Source organism: Trichoplusia ni, chromosome 18 (genome assembly GCF_003590095.1).
Source record: "Trichoplusia ni isolate ovarian cell line Hi5 chromosome 18, tn1, whole genome shotgun sequence".
NCBI lineage: Eukaryota > Metazoa > Arthropoda > Insecta > Lepidoptera > Noctuidae > Trichoplusia > Trichoplusia ni.
Window position 1 is genome coordinate 8,240,926 of NC_039495.1, and position 24,208 is coordinate 8,265,133.

The window sequence follows — 24,208 nt, forward strand, 5'->3', positions numbered from 1 at the left end:
CTGACTTACGTAGAGGTCTTCGGGGCGGGGGATCGTTCAGTGACCTTAAGGGGTGCGACAAGCGTTTGTGTTCCAAAGTCCTCCAGTACGGCTTGTCCCGGGGCAAGGAACCTGTGTTCGTGACGTTCGGGTCTATACTTGGAGAGTTCGGATGCTGGAGAGACAGTTTCCTTGTCGCGACTTCTTTCCGTAAATCAGAAGCTGGTGTTTTCTTTTCTAAGCTTTGGACAATCTCCACTATCGACCCTGTTGGGTTCTTTGGTAAGTCTTTGGCACTCGGTGCTCGAGATAACGATATTATAGATTTGGTTATACTAGCCATTTCTTTGGCTGCGTTAGGACTGTCTAAGAAGTCAACTGACTTTGATTTCGTAAACCTATCATTGGTCTTTGGTTTTTTGACTCGTCTTGGTACTTTTAGGAGTTCTTCTCTGGTTAATTCGAACTCATCAGAACAAGATTGCGTCCTATTTGAAATCTTCTCATCATCTGCTATATTTTTGTTATCTTTGGTTATAACTTCAGTAATCACAGGTCCTATTTCTTCGTAAACGTTTTCCTGTTCGGAATACCTCCGATTCATTGGTATGTCTTCTTTGCTTTGATCAGTTTCGGGTTTAAATGCTTGCGAGGTGTTTATAACGAAGGGGACGTTTTGCATCGGCTGGTAATATTGGTTGTCCATCAACTTTAATGGAGTTTTGGATAGTTTACCTACGGTTCTAGTTGACTCTGACGGTTTGACTTGGGATTTTTGTACAATATCTACTACAGGGAGTGATGGATTAACTGGAGGTTTCGGGGAACTATGAAGAGGTTTATTTATTTCTAACTGTTTAATATTTTTACTGGGTGAAGGAGCTTTAATCTCATTCAAGTTATCATTAGACCCAACGGTATTCCAAGTTAAATAAGGAAGTTGTTTAGCTTTAGCATTCTTTTGAAACATTCCCCTTCTTTTCGCAATTCTATCTTCTTGGTCCCTATTCTCATGATTTTCGTTAGCCACTTGGTCGATATCGCTATAGTAAACTGTGCCTTTCTTACCGAAGCCGATACAACAAGTGCAGGATCCCTCCTGCACTTGTTGTATCGGCTGTCCGTGCATAGTGACAGATTTGAAAAACACCGGCTGTATTAACACTGGACTTATGATGACAGGGGATGACGGCGTTATGTTGGCTATACTGATTGGAGCTAAGAAGGTTTGGAATGTTGTTGTAGTATTATTAAGGATAAGGTTAGGATTGCTTTGCGTGGTAACTATCTTCGCTATATTATTGTTTCCGTTGTCGTCTAGATCAGGTGTGTTGATCTTTAAATGGTAACTCACATTATCGTCAATTTGTTCTGTTTCTGGTTCTGCTGGTACAGTTTTAATAATGTCAATTGATTGGTTTTGATTATCTGTATCAGGGTTTTCTAAGTTCTTACTAGTAGTAGATTCGTCATTATTTTCTTTGGTAATTATAGCTTCTTTGGGCTCAGTTTCAGTATCCGTTACTTTTACAGTAGGAATTTCACTAATAATATTAGTATTATCTTCTTCATCAACAGTTACTAGATCAGGATCGGGAAAACTTTGTTCATCGGCAGTTTTATCAATTTCATCGGCAGTTTTGCTAGTTTGGCCAATCATTTTATCAGTTTCATCAACAGTTATAAGTTCGGGATCAGGATAACTCTGTAAATCGGTTACTTTAATGGATGTAGGCAACGAAGTTGACCTTCGCAATTTGTTATGACCCATAATTCTTTCGATTGCTGCTTTGAATGTAAGTTTAAGATCATCATTAGCCTTTTTAAACTCCTTTTCGGCTGTAACATCCATAGTAATATCTTCTGGTAATTTTCTTTTAGGCGGCTGCAGTAAATCATGCACTGGAACTTTTTTAATATCATCTGGATATGGAAAAGGAAGCATTGCTTCGGCTTTTACAACTGGTAGCACACGTTTTACATTTTTGTTATTAATATCGTCTACCTTATCTATGTAATTATTATTTTTCTCCACAGGTGACAAGAATACGCTGTCTGAGCCTTCAGTGAACAAAGACAGTTTACTGTCAGTACCACGGTCTAAAAAGTCAATACTGGTAGCTTCATTTAACGCTGTTTTATAATCTTCATTAGTATTCAAGTTATCCAAACTGTACGCTTTAGGCTTACCATTGTACGTACCAGAAAGACTTCGCTTAAAAGCGCAGTCTTCTTCTATTTCAGGGTCATAATTAGAATCTGATTTAATTAGTCTAAAATTTGAATTGAGATCGATTTCAGTTTCTGATATTTTTGCAGTTAAATCTATGTCGTCGATAAGATCGATAGCATTCTGCCTCTTTAGCTCCTTGTGTTCAAAAGGAGATAAGATAACTTCAGCTAATACTTTATTCGGGAATTCTTCTGATGAAGTTCTTTGACTTGCATCATCGTTCGTTTCGTCTGTTGTTACGTTATCAATTTCAATCGTAAAGTCCTCTTTAATCGATTCCTTTAAGTCCGTCAACGATTCTGATGTAGCTTTATTTTTATAGAAGGCTTGGTCTACAACACTGGAGTCTATAATTAAAGGATCTGTCACACTATGTACTCTTGATAAATATCTAGTTCTTATGTTCTTAAATACTTCTTTGGAGGGACTTTGGTCGTCACTTTCTGATTCACAATCTGATCCCACAGGCTCTAGTTTATCATCTGAATAAACACTATCCATAGATTCTGACCTGTCAACACCTGTGTTGGTACATCAAATATTAATTAGAAATTTTAACATATATGATGGTAAATATCTGTTAGTCTATGAATGCCTACGCTTGAATTAATGCTTTTTACACATAATTAGTGCATGAGAATGCAGGTTAAAACTGCTGAAGTAGTCAAATTTACGAAAAACTGATTTTCTGTTTATTATAAAATTGTATTTTTATTTTAAATTGTATTTAGAAGACTAAATATACGAAAACATAGTATACAAATACTTAATTAAGAAGCTCCATTCATAATTATTATTAAACTAATTTAAAAGGTAACCCATAAACTTGTGCTTCATTTCGAGCATTTGCAAGACAAAAAGCAAGGACTAGGATAAATATAATGTTAACATTCTCCAAACTACTCTCAAATCTACCTCATAGACATGCAAAGCTCACACTTGCGCGTTTTGGAGCAAAAACTTCACTCGTAACATGAAATTAAGACTTAGGGAAAAAGATATTAGATCAGATCAAAAGTATATAAAACATAATAAAATTTATGAAGTACAGTGTTATATACAACCAAATAATATGGATTGAAGATCACGTCAAATATAAATCACACTACATTAATAAGGGAATGAAAAATGTTACCAGTGACAAGATTTGAAATTAAAAAGTAAAATGACAAATAAAAAATAAAACCTACACGTGATGGGAGTGTAGTAATAAATAATTTGAAATAGTGAGTACATAACAATATTCCACAGCAAAACACGCAAGTTAACATCTAAGGCCGAGATAAGTAACCGAAAGAAAATTTTGCAAAAAAGGCCCAAGCAGGATTGAACACTTTGGTCATTATAATAAAGACCATACTTGCATAATTCCATCCCCTTGATAAAGGATATCAATGCACTGCTGCCATTGTGAAAGCGAGTCATGCTCGTACACGTTTTCACATTAACATTAGCAACGATCTTGCTCTAAGAGCCCAGACACAGGAAGTTTCTAACAAAAATTAAAGGTAAGTATAGAATTTGAATGCCAAGAATTTAGGTTACCAAAAAAATCACACTGAATTTCGACGTGTCGCGTCAACACGAATTAAATTCCTCAGTAGTAACAGTCGTTTTTTTGTTGAGATTTTTGTGCAAGTTTTGGTGTTCAATTCCTGCTAAGTTCTATCGGGCTACCGTTCTACTCCGGTCTACTCATCTCGGCCCGACCTTCACGTCTACTTGTTGGTGTACTCACCCTTGAGCGAGTGTATCTGGTCTTCGAGCAGGCGTATCCTATCTCTGGCCACTTTGTTCTCGGAGACGAGTCGCTCTAGTTCTCTTTGGGCTTCCGTTTTGAAGTCGTTTGCGACGCGTACTGTCATTAGGAGGTCGCTTTGGAATTGCTTCCATTCGGTTTCCTGTTACAGATGAATATTTTAGTACTTTTTCCTTTCGGGCTTTTTCTGTTTGTTTGGGAAGCAAACTTTCCTTATAATAATGTTCATTTAATTTTCGGATGGTTTATTTGCCTCAAACAGAGATACATGAAAAAAAGAGCAAGGGCTTTAAACTGCTAGATATAAACGCCTTTAACAGTCTAGCCAGAGGAAATTTACAGAAAAATTAATCAGTAGCGGAAAATAAGGACACGACTATGGTAGGGTTCGATTTTACTGTTAGTGACTATCGAATTAGAACACGAATAGAAAATCGTCTGGATACGTGGGATAAAGTTCATTTGGACAATGTCATTCAGCATGACTGCATGATTTGCATATTTTAAAACTATTAACGTAAAGTGATTTAGTCACAGACAAAATTGATTTTAAAAACAATCTTGAATACAGATTAAAGTAGGTTTTTAACCATTAACGGCTTTGGAACTTTGGGTCGCTGTGGGCGTTTAATATGCGACAAGAGTGCAATATGGGGGTTCCAATAATAGTCCGTTGAGTCGATGTAAGCATGAGAGTCGTGAGTAGTATGACGTCAGTGGCCGTACATCCCTGTCCCGCTCGCGCGCCAGCTGCGCGTGGCGGGCGCGGGCGTCGTGCAGCTGCCGCTCCAGCTCGGCGGCGCGCGCCAGCGCCTCGCCCGCGCGGGACATCACCGACAGCTTCTCGTCCGACGCCAGCTGCACCTGCACCACAACAGTGTGGAAGTAGAGACATGCGACTTCCAACAATATCGCGTAAGTGTTTAATATTCCTAGGGAGATCAAGAGCCAGCGCATGCCTAATATACCTATTACAAATTAGTGAGAGTCATCTTCGAGGAAAGACTCACAAAAATACAAGTCACATGCACAAAAATGTATCCAGACACGGAACAAGTATTTGTGATCCTCATAAACGCTTCTCGTACACGAGGATCGAACCCGTTTTGACATATTACCCTAACTCAGTCAGCTAACACAAAAAGTGATTTATTATATTCTGGTTAAAAGTTTACAATTTAATTTTGTGCTGGCTAAAGACGCTTTCTTAGCCGTTATCCCTTATACAAGGTCTGAGAAACAAACTCAACAGACGCTTAAATAGAAACAATTTAATTTAATAGATAAAGTAATGTAAGCCAACATACTATAAGTAATTGTGATAAATATAACCAAAAACTAAACAAGCAACTTCAAAACAAATACCTGTATTTGTAACTCTTCAATGGTATCCTGTAAGGACTTCAGCTCGCCCTGCATCGCGGTCTTCTCCTGCCGAAGCTGCTCTACTTGGAATTCTAACTCTGATATTGTTGATTTCGCGTTGTTTCTTGATACCTGTAATTTGTGTAGTAATAACATAATTAGTTTTGTGTACGTAAAGATTCTTTATGAGTGATTATGACTATTACGAAAACGTCTAAGAGATCAGGATCCTTCCACCACGCCTCAAAGTAAGGTTATTGCGGGTGCGGAAGAGAGATGCCGTTCCACACCGTATAGTACGCTGTCTCGCTTCCATAAACATTAATAAACTTGATTTGAAACCTTTAAGTAATTTAAAATAATCGAGTTATAGAAAAACCAGCAGAATATCAACAGTCTCGCAGTGCTTATAATAACGTAATTTTTAGAACTATCTTATTAAAGTTAGTATTTTTTCTTTACGGGTTAAAATATTTTTATTTTGACCGCTGCCAAGAGTCGAGATCGTAGGTATCTGTCGTACCTGCGAATTTCCATCAAAATGTCAATGATGCCAATTTCGATCAAGAATAACTCCTTTTCCCTTCCTTGCTTGCACAGGCTCTAGAATGTCCCTTTCCAGAGGAGTTTAATTTCCCTGCTATATCTTATTCAGTATAGTGTCCCACTCACGAGCGCGTCATCATGCAGCTTCCTGGCCTCGGCGTTGGCCCTGTCGAGCTGCCGCTGCGCGTGCGCGAGCCTGTCGGCCAGCGCCAGCGCGCGCGCGGCGGCGGCCTCGGCCTCGCGCCGGGCGGCCGCGGCGGCGGCGGCGGCTGCGGCCTCCGCCTCCGCCGCGCCTTGCGCTACTCCCGCACGCTCTTCTAACTGTAAGTCATATGTAAAGATGTTGTTATAACTCCCATGTAGAAAGTTTTTTTATCTTATTTTATATACGGGTTTTATTTTGTACAGAAAATGTCACCCCGATGATTTTTGCCATTTTTTTTTAAAGTTAGCACTTACATATAATTCCTTGCCTACCCGTAATCTTCTTCCCATTATAATAATGCGATAAAGCATTATGTATAGAAAGTTAAACAATATGTCAATATCGTCCAAGACTTTCGTGAATTTGTGACCAGGGCAAAACTTTCGATTACGTAAGCATAAATTCTAAATCCAAAATATTAGACTCTCAAACAAAAGTGGTGAGTGTACCTTAGCCTTGGCGGCGTCCAGCAGGTCAGTGAGCGTGGCTATCTGGTGTTGTCGCGTGGCGGCCACCTCCTGCGCGGAGTCGGCCTCGTGTTCACAGCGCGTGCGCTCAGACTCCGCGCGCTCCACACTCGCCTCTAGCACACTGTACAAGATACATATTTTTTATCTATTCAAAAAAAAAACGCACTAAGAAAATTTATTCTTCGTATTTTTGTTGGGGGACAACAAATATTTCTGGACTAAACTTTTGACAAGATTATGTTATTATTGCGTCCAGAAATATCTGAAACCTTACGCTGTATGTTTCTTCATAAATAATAATAATATTTGTTTCGAACAGAACAAGTATTCGTGGATCATACAAATGCATGTCATACGCGGGTATCGCACCCACGACACATCATGCTCAGTGCATTTGGTATGGAGTCAATATCACTGACTAGGCTACCCGTGCCGTACCCGTTCACAAGGAGCCAGACAGGCCAAGCATATGGGTCTCTCAGAACAGAGAGAACACCTTTTGAAAAACGTGTGAAACCTGCCAAGACCAAAAAACAATAAAACGGACTTGTACTGTAACTTGTAAAATTAATTACTACTGTAGACAGAGTTTCTGAACAAATCACAGTACCTTCAGAAATACCATTGATATTTTACAATGTCATTCTAAAAAGCTTCATAAGTAATAATTGATATATACCGTATCCTTTCGGCAAGAGTTTCATTTTCTTTGGTCTTTTCTTCTAGAGCTGTCTTGGTTTGGTTTAGCTCCGCTTCCAACTGCTCCTGCTTCGTTAACAGGTGCCTGCGCTCTTCTTGAGATAGCTAGAAAGGGCAAGAGTATGAATTAGTAGGGCTTTCATGGATGACTTTAGAATTATATGCCGATGTCTTCGTGCAGAATTAAAGATACTATTAACGAACACTTGCTAATGTTATTCTGAATAGGGATTTCCATAATGAAGGAAATGTAACAAGTGCTGGGTTGCTAAATTGTTAATATCTTTATAATTATAAACGACACTGCCAGAAATAATATATTATTTTCAGTGAACTATTCCCTACATTATATCTGCGACCTCATTAAAGGACTTAGGAATAATTTGGTCTCTTTCTAACTTTTGTTCATCATCATTATGTCAGAATGTAATAACCTACTGCTGGACATAGGGTAACATTGTTGCAGTGACTTTTTTCTGAGCAACCCTCATGCAAACCGTTAAGCAGATTAAAAAAAACAGAGATACACATCACAATAATAATCATGTTTATTGCACACTCAAAACAAAACGGAACACAAACATCATATTAAACATACAAGCAAGGGCACAAACACTTAAACAATATGGAACTGTTTATCTTCTGAGTTTCTTAAGGAGTGTTTTTCTTTTTGAGTAGTATCAGAGGTAGGTTTACCTTGAGTACTGCGAATAGTTGTTGGTCGGTGTCACCGGAGACCAGGGTCTCTGGTTCGACGCCCTCACGTAATAGAAGTTCTTGGAGAGTGTCCACCTGAAGATCAAAAAGATTAAAATTAGTGCTTGATATTGGAAGTAAAAAAAATGGAACGAATGATGACGAATCGATATGGGAACTTTTAGGCTTTAGGCCTTTAGGCTTAAGGGTTTTTTTTATATTGCAAGTACTTTTGGTCTTGCGAGCTTTGCCAACATGAGTTCAGTCCATGGAGTTAAAGAACTCGTGTCCTGCACTTGAACGCAATCTCAAATTTCGTCAGATTCGCGTATCTCAAAAGCTTAATTACTAGTATTTTTTAATTAAAAAGAAAAACTTATGGAGTTCATCTTTATAAGAATGACATTTTGGAACTGCGCAACTAGACCAAGAAAAAGGTCTAAGTGAAATAAAACGATCAGTTGGACACATCTCCACGCCTTGCTTTAGACATGGAAAAAAGTCTGTCACCAGAAGCCCTCATATTACCTTAGTACGACTATCCTCAAGCTTCTCAGTCTGGCGGCAGAGCGACTCCAGCAACACTTGCTTCTCGTCCGCGAGCCGCTCGTTATCAGCGTGAGCATCAGCCAGCTGGGACTGCAGGTCTGCCAGCTCAGCTAATGTAGCTTGGAGCTCTTCACTTGTACTGGAATTAAAAGGAATAAAATATTATAGCAAGAACATAGTCAAATTGAAAACACGAGGATGCTCCGGAAAATTTGGACAATGGCTCCTTATGGCTGTTATATAAAATAAACATTGTTGCCAGTGTTAAACATAATGGTGTGAACATTCCGAATATACCCCATACATTGAAATCGATTTCGTTACTCAAAGGTTATGATAAAACAAAGACCCTCACACATCACAATTCTTTCTAAGTACGTCTACAGTTTAACTCTTAAACATTATGTCATCATCGCCATCGAGAGATAAAATAATGTATACACCGTAGTACACATTATAAGTACTTCTCAATATCTTGCACGTATTTATGTTCTAACTCTAGTCTAAAGGAATTAAACCAATTAGTAAAGTGGAAGTTTCGTCATTAAACTTAAGTAATGGAGCTCAAACTTGTTCGTGCAACAAAATGACCTAGCTATGGTGACTTAAAATGATTAACATATCAATAAGTTATGACCTTCTATAAAGACATGTATACAATGGAAATATAAGCACGTCGATCATTCATATTGTGTAGAACAGATTTTTGCTAATCGCTTAACTTACTGAAATCATCTATTAATATATGATTGCATGAGGCAGTTCTTGCTCAGTGCAGGAATTCTGACAACCAGGCCTGCTTAAGGAGTATCGTGTTTCCAAGGTTACTAGGTTGAGAAGTTCAGATAGGCAGTCACACCTTAGAAAACAATGTTATTTTACTGTATCTGGTAAGACAGGAAATCGACCCCGACATAATTAGTTGGGAAAAGGCTACGCTGATAATATTACCCAGGCCTTAAAGTATTTTTTCATCGATCTTTGCGACCACTATGTACTGATAAAGCTGGACTTATTCCATCGCGTAAGCGAGACACCGCTGCACATATAGCGCGGTGTCTCTCTTGCCTTACCTTGTCTTCTTCTAATCGAGTTAATAATAATAAAATTTCTTCCGCCAAGAATCGCGGCCGGTTGCAAGAACGACATTTTCTGGCGCATTCCTAAGATCATCCATAGTACATTATAGTAAGATGTAGTTGCGTTACCTGTAGTGGTGCTCCTCCATCTGCAGGATGCGGTCCTGCAGGCAGGCAACCGACACCTCGCTCAGGGATGACGACGAGTGCTTGTCCCATTCTGGAGTGGTTGCCTCGCCGCTCTCACCCTCACCCTAATACAAGAGTTTGTGGTTATAGCTTCAGTGTTATTTGGTGAGATAGGCATCGTATGACCTCCTGTATTATGATTCAGAATCATATCCTTTGAGCTATCAGGGAAAGAGTATAGCTACGACTATAAACAGAGCCACAATCTTTAAGGGCAAATAGAATGAAATTACCAGAGTTAAGGTTCTTTTTTGGAAAAATAAGGATTCGTACAAATAAATAGCAATTGGTTCAGTTGTTTTTTTTTCATATGGAAGTTGAAAGTTGAAGAACGCATTTGGCATTGTGTGCATTGTTCATCTAAAGGTTCTGTTAACGAGAAAGTAGTAGTGACGTTCGTCATATAAGAGGTTTAAAGTTAGGTATCTCACATTGGCGAGCGCGATGGAAGCGGGCGCGGAGGAGTGCATGCGGCGCGGCGCGGGCGCGAGCAGCAGCTGCCGCTTCTCGCTGTCGGAGAGCGGCGAGTGCGCGACGCCGCGTAGCCGCGCCCGCAGCGCACCGTTCTCATCCGCCAGCCGCTCCAGGGCTGACTCGCGCTCCGCGTCCACACTCTGGGCGCAAACAATTACTCGCTATTACAACTATAATAGCTGTAACTCTCATTCCTAGATTTCAATTTGGAGGAAGCTGAAAAAATTCTTAGTCCTGTCCAGGTGAGACAAGCATTTGGAGAATTTTCCATTTTAGCACGAACAGTCGTCATCACATCGTTTAATTATAAAAGTTAAACTTCCGGCTGTTATTTACAGGTTGAGGTACGTGGTGGATAAATATAAAGTAAAGTTAGCTATAAAGTCTATCAGCCAGTCATCAAATCATTAGTCTCCGTACAGTCCTCGACTACATTCATTTGATCGGTTAGGAATTAACTTATAATACGTGCGGTTTTAGCATTTTACAGACTTCTTGCTCTAGTCAACTAATTGAACAATAGGATTTAGTTTAGCAGACGGGACATGGCAAATTATTTGAAAGACAAACGCTAAAATTATTTTTTTAAGTTTTGAATTTAAACTTTATTTATAGTTTCACAAATAAGTGGCTATTGCCATAAGATAACATGATGTTGAGTGGTGCATCTTGCACCTTCACGACCGTTATAAGTAGCAATACTCAGCAGTAATTTCATACCTTTAATCTATCCAGTTCTGCCCTGACCCTGTCGGCCTCGGTCACCTTCTCCAGCAGCTCCTCAACTCTCGCCTGCAGCTGTGCTCGCTCCATGACGGTAGCTTCTAGTTCTCGCCTCAGAGATTCAATCTCCCGGACTCCAGACGCCAACGATGCCTTAAATCCATTTTATCAGATTAAAAACCAATAATTGGTTCTATGAGTATACAATCTCAAACTATTTTTTTTTTAATAATCATCATTATCAAGTGAAGAATGAATGCGAAATCGAAAATTAAGTAACGGACACAAAATCGATAAAATCCCAATCATAAACTCGTATAATTCATATCGTCGAAATTTAATTTCGACAAAATATTTTGGACTGCCACATTCAAATCGACATCATCAGGTTCTTAATTGTAATCGTTAAGATCTGATTGTATTTATAATTGAATTATAGACTGAAACCATACAGTTAGACAACGACTTAGTTAATAAAAGTACAGTTACTGACCTCAGATGGTACTCTAGGCCTGAGCTCCACTTCCTGGAAGCCCGACATGTGATCGGCATTCAGAGTAACGGGCAGGCTGACGCACTCTTGTGAGCCGCGCCCGTCTACCGACCCCAGCTCCTCAGCACTACCGTAGTCGTGGACCCGAGCCTGCCCATCTTCATACTCCAAACCTTCCCTTAGCTCCGGGTCTTCTAAAACAGCATTGTTATTCCCCAAATCCTTCTTCTTATGTGCTTTATGTAACTTCTCCTTCGACCCGAAGATTTTCAAGGTCTTGTCGCGTGCTGGAGCTACTTTGTGGTGCTTTGAATCTAGACTGGACACTGAGGGAGCACCCTTGAGGGTGGACTCCTGCTTCCCTTGGCTTGGCCCTCTACGGAACAACGATTTGAACTTCATCATCTTGAATTACTTATCTCATTTTTTGTTGTCGTTTCACTGATCGAATAAGTTCGGTTTCATTTCGTTTTTATATACAGTTTTTAAGTTGCTAATTGAAATAATTTATTACAGAATTAGTTGAGTGCATTGGTAACAACAATACTGAGACGTATCGAGTTAAATAAATACTCAGCAAAATAGCCACGACCCTCAAGTTTCACTTCGTAACGGATATCACTCGACACGTTTTTAGACAACGAACAAAAAAATCTCGGATGCTTCCGCGCATCGCTTGGGACGACAGATGTTGGTATCTTTACAGGAAACTATCGCTTATGTGAAGGTGTCGCTCATGTTTACAATTTCCAACAATACAGCTTATCTGAATACAAGGTGTATCAGATAAATATAGCAATTAATCAAAATGTAATAAAGATAACAGTACTAGCAAAACTTGTAGGAACTAAAATAGTTGAGAGTCGCTACATGGATGACATTGGTTACACAATAGTTTAGGTGGACTGGAAATTAAAAATACATGTTGGCAAGGCTTTGATTTTCATTACATTTAGTTTCGGCAATCAAAATCGCGTACATTTACGAGTTTCTTATCATCCTACGCTTATAGTAACTTTCAAGGACAAATGTACGATATAAAATCAACATTGTAAGCATATATTAAATAGCAACCTACTAATAAATAAATCCAAACTAAAATATCGTGGGTATACTAATCGGAATTTTTATCTATCGTTGCAGAAGTATAAAATATTGCATCGTGGAGGCAGCTCATCTTAGTCGCACGCACGGTATTAATTAAGAAATACCTAGAATATGTACGGGAGTAAATAACTTAATATGCATGGCATGCATCAATCGTAGCTGATATGTACTCGTTTAGTAATTAGAACTGATTGTAGAGCATGTTTTCTAAGTGCGCGTGAATGTTAGTGAAACTGATTGCTAAGCAAAAGTGGACTTTGAGCGATATAGAATTACCTAGTAGCAGTAGAATTGAACAGGAACAATAGTTAGGCAATACCTGGAAATCTTACACATCAAAAATACCATATCCTATGCAAAAACAATTACAAAATATCTGTAAAGTTTGCCAACGATTAACTTAAAAAAATATCCATCTCAATGCTTAGATACCCTAAATATACACTAATACACGTTGGGACAGATAGAAACGTAACTATCTCCATAAATTCCCCGACATTTAAAACACAATTACCCCTATAGCCGGCAGTCACTTATCCGATAATCCGAGTTATTCGGAGCAGGACATGCACCGTCCCCCCGTATGCAAATAGATAGGGGACCGGCGAAGGGCTTGCCTTTGTTTTCTCCTACTGCACCGAGAATATTCAATAGCTTTAATTCAAAATCGTCACGTTTATTGTCCCTTTGTTATTCCTTTGAAGGATTACAATAAGATTTTAAATGTGATGGTTGTTCATGAATCGTGGTACTAAACTTGCGGATTTTTCACAAACATTTTTTGTTACTCAATTGGAACATGAAGGAACAATGCGTGTCAAAAGTTGTTTGATCTACAATAGAATGTCAGAAAGGCTCATTAATATCATGGTAATTGTTGTGGGTATAGCTCCACGCCCATACGCCAAACAGCGAGCTTGGGCCAAACCCAGTGTCAATTTACTCCAGCTAATTCAATTGGAACACGCTACACCGTATACAAGTACATATGCAAATGTATGGTCGATTTGTATGTGGACGGTGTTCGCTAGCGGACGCCAACTATCCGATTTAGGAACGGTACTGGACTTAAAGTGACCAATGTCGACTATAAGTTCTTTATGTGCGCAGTGCCAATGAATAATGGTAAATAATGTTGCTTCCTGTCAACTGCGACATTATAAATAAGGAAATATAACAGTTAATTGAAATAGGAAGTAACGAAATTCTGAAATGAATTCAAAAGTAAACTCGAAAACATTTAAACTTTGCAAAGATTAAAACTTTGACATTTAAAAACGCAGAATAATGTACGCAATTACGTCTAAAGACTAACTGGTTTTCTTGTAATAGAATAACAAAAACAATGTGAATTATACAAATGGCGTGTGTAGTTACAATGCACGTGTATGCAGTTACAATTACGTATTGATTATAGATTCATTCATAATTATTACAATATAGTAATGAAGTCGGAATGCGGTAAGGGGTCGTCGCTCTTAGGCATCAGATTTCTGAGCTTGAGATAAGAGAATATTCTCTTAGCGGATATGTTATGTAACCGTTACATATAATTGTGACCGGTAAATATACCCTCATGACTCATATTCTGTAACTTATCGATGTGAAGTGAACCGTAACGTGCATTGTAACTAAGTTGCAATCAAGATGTAACTGACTATTATTGGACGACGAAAGCTTTTGAGATGTATTTATTATTGAGTACTTAATAATAAATACACTAGTCTCTAGCTGACAATATTGGACGTATCAATTTAGAAAAAGAACTTGACTCGAGTAATAACAAATCACGCTTAAAGAAAAAATAAACTGGGCTTCCACATGGCACTATTATGGGACCAAATGTCAATTTCTTAAAGCCCTTAGCTTTATAAACGTTTTATAAGACCTTCTGATTTACATTCCCCTGACAAGGTGTTGAAAAGAATGCGCTTTCTCTACACCTCGGGCGAATATTGAACCAACTAGCAGGCGATCATTCTAACTGCCTTATTAGGCGGCTGTCTACATGGCGCCAATGTTAGATTTATAGCTAGTTTGACGATTTTTAATAAGCACCTAGTATTCATTTTAGGCTGTGTTCGTAGTCAACTCACGTACTTTTACCAAACTATAAATATTATTATCATACCACAAATTTTAACGGTATTTAAACAAAGATGAATTTGAATAATTAAATATTGAAACATCGTTGCTCTTCCCAGTAAGTAAGTAGAGAAAAATGGAATTAGATATTTTAAATGGTATACTTTATTATGACGCCACATATAATACTTTTTTGTGCATATAAAACTTATCTATACAACAATAAAGTTATAAAAGCATTATCAGATATACACAAACATCTTAATGAATGTTAAGCATAACTCGATTCAAAAGCCACAAGGTTGCATGCAAACTTGCATTATACAACAATTTATATTTGGCGACGATTCTCAGAAATACGGAATAATTGGAATTCCCTTCATTGATACTGGATTTAATCTGTATGAGTAATGCGACCGTAATGTATTACAGCGGACGTACAAAATGGAAATCTTATCGATATGTGTCCAACACTGAGGTGGACATATCGGTAATTGCAGATTATGGTCTCCCCAAAAGTGGTTCAGATCGGACATCACCGATTATCAGAATGTTTCTTCGGGTCGGTAATATTATTTATTCATTTCTATGTTAAATGTAAAAATGTTTTGTAACTATTGCTATGTGAGGATTACTCAAAAATTGTCGAGACATTTTTTTGTATCCGGTGATTTAAATTTTCCGGTACTTAATATGTTTAATTAAGGTCACGGCGACTATTAAAAATTCTTGTGTTGACTAATATTTGAAGGTAACATTCATACGTAGATTCTATAAGTCTAAGCTGAATACCGAACCACAGGCTTTACCTGAAAAGAAGACTGACCCATTTTTGACGTTAGAAACACGGTCATCTTGACAAAAAAGCAAACTATCGTCAAACCGCTTTTTATGTCAGTTCTAAAAAGGTTTTACAACCCAAAAGGCGGTATAGATACAAGTTTTTTTTTCAGTGTCTATTGAGCAGCATTCCTTGTGGCTAGGATGGCGGGTGAACGACCAGCCATGGCCGCGGCGGCCTAGGGAGGTCGCCTCGCCAATATGGAAGCTGCCAATACCGTAAATTATAATCTCGTTTCGATCGCACTCGTTTAGGTTTCTAAATTGGATGTTTAACGTATTAGGCTTAATTATGTAACTGTCTAAAAAGGACGAAAATCGCCTGATGTTTAAATTATTTTCGAATAGTAACGACTTTTTATGGATGTTCGTGATTTTTTTTTATATTCAGTCCTCAGATGCGTGGACAAAGTGAACTTTTCGTTCTCCAATTAAAATTGTGTTACACGAGATACTTGGCACTGGAAAATCCAATTAACCAAATAATATCTTCATGATCAGTTTTATTAAAGTTTAAGAACAAAATTCTACTGAAAATAAACGATACAACGAAAATATAGTTCGTAAAGAATGTATCGTCATAATAGTATACGTATGTAATAAGTATTATACGACGATCAGCGACAGGAAATTTCCATTAAGCATATTCTTTACTGAAACTCCGTAACTGGCTATAATTAAATACTTGCTCACCAAACACTACAGAATATAACAGATCTCATAGATAGTCAGAAGAATAGGTATTCTGAAGGATATCAACAATTAATTTGCGTGAGAAACATTGTTGAAGACAGACGGTGTCTTGTAAGGTCTTATTTATTGTTTCGTCAATATAAACTCCATTCATTACAAACTGTGTTCGTGACTTCGCTCACGTGAATAAGTTTTTATGTCTCAGAAGTATTTGTCGTATATAAAGATTTATATGGTTTTTAAAATATAGGAAAGTAGCAGGTTTTAAAACATGAGAAGAAAATCAATATTAATTTCTTTAGAAAAAACCTAAAGAAGCAAATTCTTAACTCAGACTTCTTAACCATATAAAACATGTCAAGCTCGCATAGCTAAAGAAAATGGTCATTAAGAACCACTCATCTTCAAGCACACAACTAAAGAGAAAGTGACAAGCATGAAAGCACAACCGTCTGTAATCAAAGTAACTTCGACATATTAAAGTTTAGATGGGTATAGATATAGGTATAGTCCAAACGGTAAGTGATAATAAAACATTACTCGAAAGAGAAATGCAATTTGTGCACGATGAGAGACTGAAGACCGGTAACTGAACCGTGACCCAGAAAGGTCGCTTTCCTATGTAGCAGTACCTATGGCCATATTTGAATAACCTCATCAACTTTTATAGCCTCAAAGACGTTTAAGAATCTTCTAAGCGTGGCTAAGCGTAACAAATTATAAAATTACCTATCTAGATTGATGTTTATTACGATGGCTGAGTATTATGTTGTCTTTCTATTTTGTTGGCAAATGTTTAAGAAAATTACTTTTAGCGTTGAAAATTCAGTTTAATTAATCAACTTTAATATAGCTTTAATACACAATTTCCAAACCAATCTTTAAATCTTAGTAAGTTGAAACTTAAATCTCCAACTTTAACTAATCAGTGTTATAAAAAATATTGATCTGGTCTTCGTGGAATTCTAGTCAACCGTAAAAAATAAAAGGCAGTAAGACGCTGTGTGGCGAGGCGATAAATAAATTGGATTCATTGACCAATTATCCACGTCGAAAAGAAGTCGACAGTCAGGATTCCAGGCGATCTATTCCTATGGATATTCAACCAATATATATTATAGGGTTTGTGTAACCAGTTCCTTTCAATAAGTCTTTGTAACTCCCTTGGTTCGTTATTTTCGAAATTGTTAACAGATTCTCCAAACAACAGTCTCAGCATGAGAACAATGGATACAATTATTTAAAGCCATGTGATTTCAACTCTTCCATTAAAGAATATCTCGGGATTGTGTTGTGAGATACTTTCTCTTAAATTCGAAAACCTGTTTGCAAGTAATAACTGCATAGCGGAGTACTAAGGCCGAATGTTTGAGCATAGTTGCAGACTCGAGTGCGCTTCATTCGGATTTAATGTCTGCAACTCTGCATAGAATGGTTTCTTTATGGAGCTGCTTTTTTACTACTTGCAACTGTCGAGTGGATTGTATTATACAAAAGTTTATTCATTCGTGTTTCGAATTCAGGTTCATTGAAACCAAGACCATATTTGCTTTTTTTTCTAGTTATCATCATCCTGGCAAGTTTTGACTTATGGTTTCACAAATGTGTTATTTACTACATATGTATAGACAAGTGACAATTTAGTATTGCATCAGCTAAGTGCACAATTTCAGACTTCAATCAGTGCTTAATGGTTAGTGAGTAGCACTTGAGTATAAACTGTCGCCTAGACGAACTAATTGCTGACATAATGCGCAGACTGTTTGAAAGGGCCATCCCCTGTAGCCCGCGGCACCAAGGCGCCGTGTCTTTCATTACATAAATTGCAATGCACACGATTAAAATACCTACAATATGGCAAGCAATAATTAAGTCCTTACGTATGTTTGAACATGAATCAACGACGAAATCGTTAAAGATATTTTAAGAGGAAAATTATTAATTCGGCTTACAGGAAACTGGCTATTCGATTAGTTCGTACCATAAATAAGTTTAAGTGTATCGTAAAATAAAGAAAAGGAAATATTCAGATAATAATAAACATAAACATAAAAGATTGACGCCATCTTGGCACATTAATAAGCCGCAAGCGCAAGAAACACTTAACGAACAATCATATGTTCACCACATGGAAATTTAGAGAGATGTTCAACAATTATAAGCAAGTGAACAGTCATTATTTCTGCAGCAAATATCATGCTCATAAATTCATTAACGAACAATGTCAAATCCTTGAGTAACACTTGTGCAAATACTAATCGCATCCACCTTATTGGTCAAAAGTGACGCAGGCGTCGAGCAAATAATATAATCATTGTACGCACGAAAAAGGGAACGGTGTTGGTGTATTGTAGTATTGTTTAGTCAGACGTCACGAAGCGAGTGTAACTTAGTACTAATTTGCAACTATATTAAGAATTAAATACATTTTTTTCCTTATGTGTCTAAATGAGATTAACCGCGTAATGCAGTCTTGTTTAATTTAGATCTGCTACAAGGACGCCGTTAAATACAATCAAGTAATTGATTCTTAAACTCGACTTTCAGATCAGCGGCGCCTAATTTGGGCGTAGGACGACAACTTGACATATGGTGCCCGTCGCGTCACAGACCTTCACTAATGATTCATGATAATTTTATCCTGAAGGGTCTTTAAACCTACATAATACATCACAAAGAACAGTTAAATTATTACATATTGTAAGTTTATTATTACACGAAGCAACAATGCCATGGATATGCCTGAAAACGTAGCCATAATTTACAAAATACACAAGTCTGTCAGTTTGTTAAATATTTATCGCAATACGTGGCTTCCAAACAAATGTATTTTTGTTATACTTACAGTGTAGTCTTTGAATCGGTTACATAAACAGAAAACATTGTATCGTTAAGTAAATAGTTGGGTTTGTGTACTCGTGTGAATACCAATGCAAAGTTCACTTAGAAAGTTTATGTCTATTATGAATTGAACAGACAATGACTTGATATTGCTTCCAATTCAGAACAGACGTTAAATTTTAAAGTGATATCAATGAAAGAATCACAAAATAGGTTATTATAATTTGGGAAACAAACAGATAATGTTAATCAAATTAAGGTCATCCGTTAGACAGAAGACAAGGGTGAAGAAATATCAGTAAGTAACTTCCTTATAAGCACGTAGACATTTTAAGATCCGACAAACGATTTTAATGTGATTCCGGATTTTTATTGTATCTTATCGTAACTACTTTGACGACGTTAGTTGATAAAATTTATAAATATTCTGATTGTTGTCATAAAGCAGATAAACTATGTCCACAAATCGCCTAGAGAATGTATCTATTTGTATTCTATGGCCCAAAATTAGAATTTCCTTAGACTGATTACAGTTTATTGTACTCAATTCAAGCTGTCAATCAACTTTCAGATTGTATATTGATTGTTTGATATTAATGCAGAACAAAATGACACCCAATCACTTTTTATTGGTTTGTAGCGCCATATATTTTCATCCGTTGATAATTTCCTGTTTGCATCGGTAATGTTACTTGTAACCTTTCTTTTCTCATTTTTTGACTTCAGTTTTTAGCTTACAAACTGATGGACCATCTTCCCAGTTTTTTTAATGTCTTGGTTTTATGATTAAAGGACTCATTCTTAAGTAAAGGAAACCATATTGCATTTATTCTTTCTTTGACAATTGAAATGAGTTCCGTTTTTCGAGGTTTTATGTAACAGAACATAACAAATTGGGTATTCCTATTGTTTCTGTTCAATTCTTCATCTTTTGTTCGGAGATGTTCAAAAACGAGACTAAGAGCGTAATACCAGTTGTTATTGTGAAACAACTTGTTCAAACATGTGAATATGCAGCCTTGCGCCTACATACCACATCCTTCTCTCCATCATTAAATTGTACCAATACTTGTTTCAGTAATTACTATCTTAATTTAGCGGTAGTTAACTTTCACATTTAAACAATACTTTTTAGCAAAAATAATGTTAGGGTGAAGTTTGAGAGCAGAATCAAATTTTTGAAGTAAGAGCCCTGGTCCGATAGATTAAGACTTCTCCATAAGGAGGCAACGAATTGGGAATTACACATACTTGCAACTCTTGAAATATTTTCTCAGCGAATTTTTCGCTGACTGAGATAAGTTGGAAACACCGGTAGAACGTAGGTATCTTAAAGTCCGTTGCTCCGTGGGTACTGACATTTCAAAATGTCAAAGTTATTAGGACTCGTAAAACTAAAAGTCGAGACCTTAATGCTCAAATGAAAAAATAACCAAAGTAAGAATAAAGTTTTCCAAATAGGTTCTAGTAGGTACGTTTACGTGCAAGAATCTAGATCTCGTAAAACGGATATTGTAATACTGTATTTTAATTATGACAAATACGCCATAAATATGTATTAGGAAGTAAGTGTATTTATGTAACATGTATGTAACATCGTTTATGTAAATGTAATCGACCATTACGATCCTTTCATTTGTGGTAACGTGAGGTAGATCATTGCTATTCATCATCAGCACTCTGGTATTCAGGTAAGAGGATAGACCGTATTGATAGGTATTGATAATTCTTGGAAATAAAAACCAACGGACATCACTTAATCTGCTTCGACTTAAGTGCACTATTAACACACTAATTAGCTACACACATGAGACATTTAAATATCTAATTAAAAATATGCCCCCAGTTTAAAGTGCATAACTTAAAAACGCATTTAAGAACAGATTCAAAACAAGCAGAAATCAATGGACAGATTTTTATGAAGGTAGCTATATCGCCTGTCAAACATGTCATTAATGGCTCAGCCTGTAGCGGATTGTCCATTACGAGAAAGCGGGAGCAATAAGACACTCAGTTGAATAAGTACAATTTTTGTTTAGCTTTATGTACAGCCGACGTAGACGCCGATTGAAATACACCAATGCACACAACTAATTCCAATCACAGATTCCACACATCACAGAAGCACAATAATAACCACCATGATCAAACTCATAAAAAGTTCGTTTTGTTTGTCAGCAACACAAAAAAGTTCGAAAAAAGAAGCACCCGGCCAACGGCAACGGGACGACGTCCGTGGCCCGTCGCACCAAACAAACTTGCCTGTTGAGCTACTTGCGACTTACCGAGCTCAAACAACCGTCCGACCGGTCTTCCATTTCTTTCTATAACCCCAACCAATTCAAGACATCGGCCACGCTATAAACCAACGAACATCGAAGTATCACCCAACATTGATCAAGTTATACGCACATGAATACATTTAACGCGTGAGAAGAATATAGCGATAATACACCCTACTCTTTCTAACACTAGCGATATGAAAGAGGAAGGGTTATACGAGAGCGAGACAGCCATAACGACAAAAAATACCTTTCGTCACGTGCGTGAATCAACTTGAGACGTCAAAGTATGTTGTTTAAAAATAGTCTTTAAATCTTTGTGCTAAGAATGTTTTTGATTTGTGATAGATATTGACGTTTCGGTTTGGCGCGTATATTCGAACTGAACTTAGTTATCCGATCAGTAATTAAAATGTGCTAAAGTTGCTTACCTTATTGGCACAGTTGGGGCTGGAGGTAATTTCCTTTGAACGAGCTTGATGTCGTAAGGATCAGCCCAAACATCGTTATTGTTAATATTTTTCGTTAGTTTCAAGTTTTTCTCGGTTTTCGGCCTTAAAGTCGGTGGTAGAATGCTGTCAGGCAGTTTCGGAGCCGGTGGCTTGGCCGACTTTTTCACTATTTGTAGGATTACATTAGTGCTTTTCGAGTCATTCCTTTTCCCACTTTCTTTAATTGGTTTCAGTCCACCTGGATCGGGGGTCGAGGGTTTAGTCCTGAGGGGTCTCTCAGGTTCGGAAACTTGTCTATCAATCGGTCGTAAAGACGGTTTAATTCGATCGACGGTCTTTTTAGCTTTTACTCTAATCGAAGAAGACTCAACAATCGGCGCTAAAACATGATAAACAGATTAGAAAACATCAACTAAATTGCACACGAAACAGTGGAAGATTAATCTAAACTGTACTGTTGTCTCACCTGTCCTAGGCCGGTTTCTAGTTACAGGCTTAGTCTCCGCGCTGCCTATTTTGATAGTTTTGTCGACGGTCTGTGTAGAAGTAGGCGTTAACGCCTTGCTTCGATAGCTAAAAGTAGTTTTAAAGAAATTCGCTGTAAAGTTCTTGCTTCGTGATAATTGAGACGAAGTTTGTTGTGGTATACTGTAAAAAAAGAAAAAAAGTTTTACAAAAAGAATGAAGTTGTAAGGGGACACCCGGGTTTGAACCGGGGACCTCTCGATCTGCAGTCGAATGCTCTACCACTGAGCTATATCCCCACTGCTTGATGTGTCGAAAATAGCGCACATTATCGTGGGAACAGCGCCCTCTACAAACGTTTCTTGTGTCTGTTTTACCTAATGTATCGTTATACTGATAGATGGCGCTGTCCGTAGGAGAAAATGTTTTTAGTACCAATACTCAACAGTGTTAGGAAAGCTAAAGGAAACGATTTCGGGTGACATGCTCGGTATAATCAATGAGTTTAAGTACTTACTGGAGTTTTAAGTTATTAGGCACCCCGGGCGCCTTCTGCTGCATAACCTCCTCGATCTAAAACAACAAAATTCAAAGTTATTTGCCAGATAGATACAATAATAGGGAAATGATTACGTTGACAGCATTTGGCGACATCAGCTTTGCACACCAAAGAGACAGAATTTTAAAAACATCCTATTTGGACACCGGCTTGCTAAAAACGTTATACTCAATGTACACTCAACGGATATCCGGGCAGAATTTTTAAACTAGCCAACGAAAACCTTGAAACGACTTCAAAAACTCACACTACTACTTTTTTGCATTTTGGGAAACAATTACGTCTTGATCCTTAAAATTATTTGCAACTACTGCATTAGCATGCTTATCTTTAAAACAATTTTCTTATCAAATTAGATAGTTGATTGATAGGATTTACCATTATAAACTTGTATTCTCGCGTCCTGTGATAATGGTTATACATTTTCGTTCTAATTTATGCAAATTAAGGCAATTCACAATAAATAGACTGCGCTTCCTTTGAAGATACAATCAATTATGGCCGTCAAAATTTTAAAAACGTCATTTTTTACATAAAACCTTTTTTGGCGAGTTTATGATGCCAGTATCCTTTTTGATATTAGTATTATCTACATAGTTATAGCCTAGTATAGCACAACTATGTATATTAGCGCAGTGGCAGTATCTTATATATAACTATTAATTATTAATAATCTTGTGCATCTCAATACATCTATCTAACAAGTCCAATGAAAAATTCTCAAATTCAAGTGAAACGTTCAAACTAGACCCACAGGCTTTCTCTATAACGAAACTGCAGTGTCATTTTATATTATATGTAATAATTCGGTAGTTTAATAGAACGCTCAGTGGCGTAGCTAGGGGTAGCTAGGGGGGGGGGAGGAGCGGAGCGCCCCAGGCGCCTCTATCAGGAGGGCGGAAAATTTGAGAAAAGACGGCACGGTCATGAAAACTTGAAACATAAAGAAACGGGTGTAACTTCGCGACAACTACAACGAGCTTTTCTTTTAGATGCCTACTTTGGGTGCCAAGGTGTGAATCCGCCCCGGGCGACGTTCACCCAAGCTACGCCACTGGGAACGCTCTACCTCACAGCAAAAATAACAAAGTTTAATGTTGTTACTACCACAAAACGGCCAGTTTAAATCAAATAAATTATGATCTAGTAGAGTACGTAAACTCTGATTTTATTTACCATGATCTTAACATAATTTACAACGATCCTTCCGGCAAAGGACCACCTACAAAAATTAAATAAAATCAACCCACGACAGTCCTTACAGGTGTGGACGGAGACCTCACGGCATTTTAAATAATACCAATCGAATACCATTAAGTTATAAATATTATTATGTTTGTTCCCACGACTGACCTTATTGCCGGCAAACCTGTCGACAATTAGCCTGTCCATTCAGCAGATAAACACCTACAGCTTAATGAAATG

At 37.5% G+C, this 24,208-nt stretch overlaps 1 protein-coding gene and 1 non-coding gene across 2 annotated transcripts in view; both read right to left on the minus strand.

Moving 5' to 3' along the window:
• LOC113503151 overlaps nucleotides 1-23,260 on the minus strand; it is a 31,806-nt gene extending 8,546 nt beyond the window's left edge. The window contains exons 1-17 of the mRNA XM_026884970.1: nucleotides 23,162-23,260; nucleotides 22,742-22,797; nucleotides 22,226-22,407; nucleotides 21,739-22,138; nucleotides 11,460-11,835; nucleotides 10,964-11,119; nucleotides 10,201-10,383; nucleotides 9,710-9,834; nucleotides 8,481-8,640; nucleotides 7,953-8,048; nucleotides 7,237-7,361; nucleotides 6,537-6,678; nucleotides 6,009-6,203; nucleotides 5,337-5,468; nucleotides 4,698-4,835; nucleotides 3,951-4,113; nucleotides 10-2,733 (exon numbers count right to left, since the gene is read on the minus strand). Of these exons, the coding sequence (XP_026740771.1) occupies nucleotides 10-2,733; nucleotides 3,951-4,113; nucleotides 4,698-4,835; nucleotides 5,337-5,468; nucleotides 6,009-6,203; nucleotides 6,537-6,678; nucleotides 7,237-7,361; nucleotides 7,953-8,048; nucleotides 8,481-8,640; nucleotides 9,710-9,834; nucleotides 10,201-10,383; nucleotides 10,964-11,119; nucleotides 11,460-11,835; nucleotides 21,739-22,138; nucleotides 22,226-22,407; nucleotides 22,742-22,797; nucleotides 23,162-23,206 (5,398 nt within the window). The 5' untranslated portion in view covers nucleotides 23,207-23,260. The remainder of the gene's footprint in view (nucleotides 1-9; nucleotides 2,734-3,950; nucleotides 4,114-4,697; nucleotides 4,836-5,336; nucleotides 5,469-6,008; nucleotides 6,204-6,536; nucleotides 6,679-7,236; nucleotides 7,362-7,952; nucleotides 8,049-8,480; nucleotides 8,641-9,709; nucleotides 9,835-10,200; nucleotides 10,384-10,963; nucleotides 11,120-11,459; nucleotides 11,836-21,738; nucleotides 22,139-22,225; nucleotides 22,408-22,741; nucleotides 22,798-23,161) is intronic.
• Nucleotides 22,452-22,523, minus strand: Trnac-gca. The gene has a single exon. It is a non-coding gene; the product is annotated as a tRNA-Cys (tRNA).
• Nucleotides 23,261-24,208: the final 948 nt, after the last annotated feature.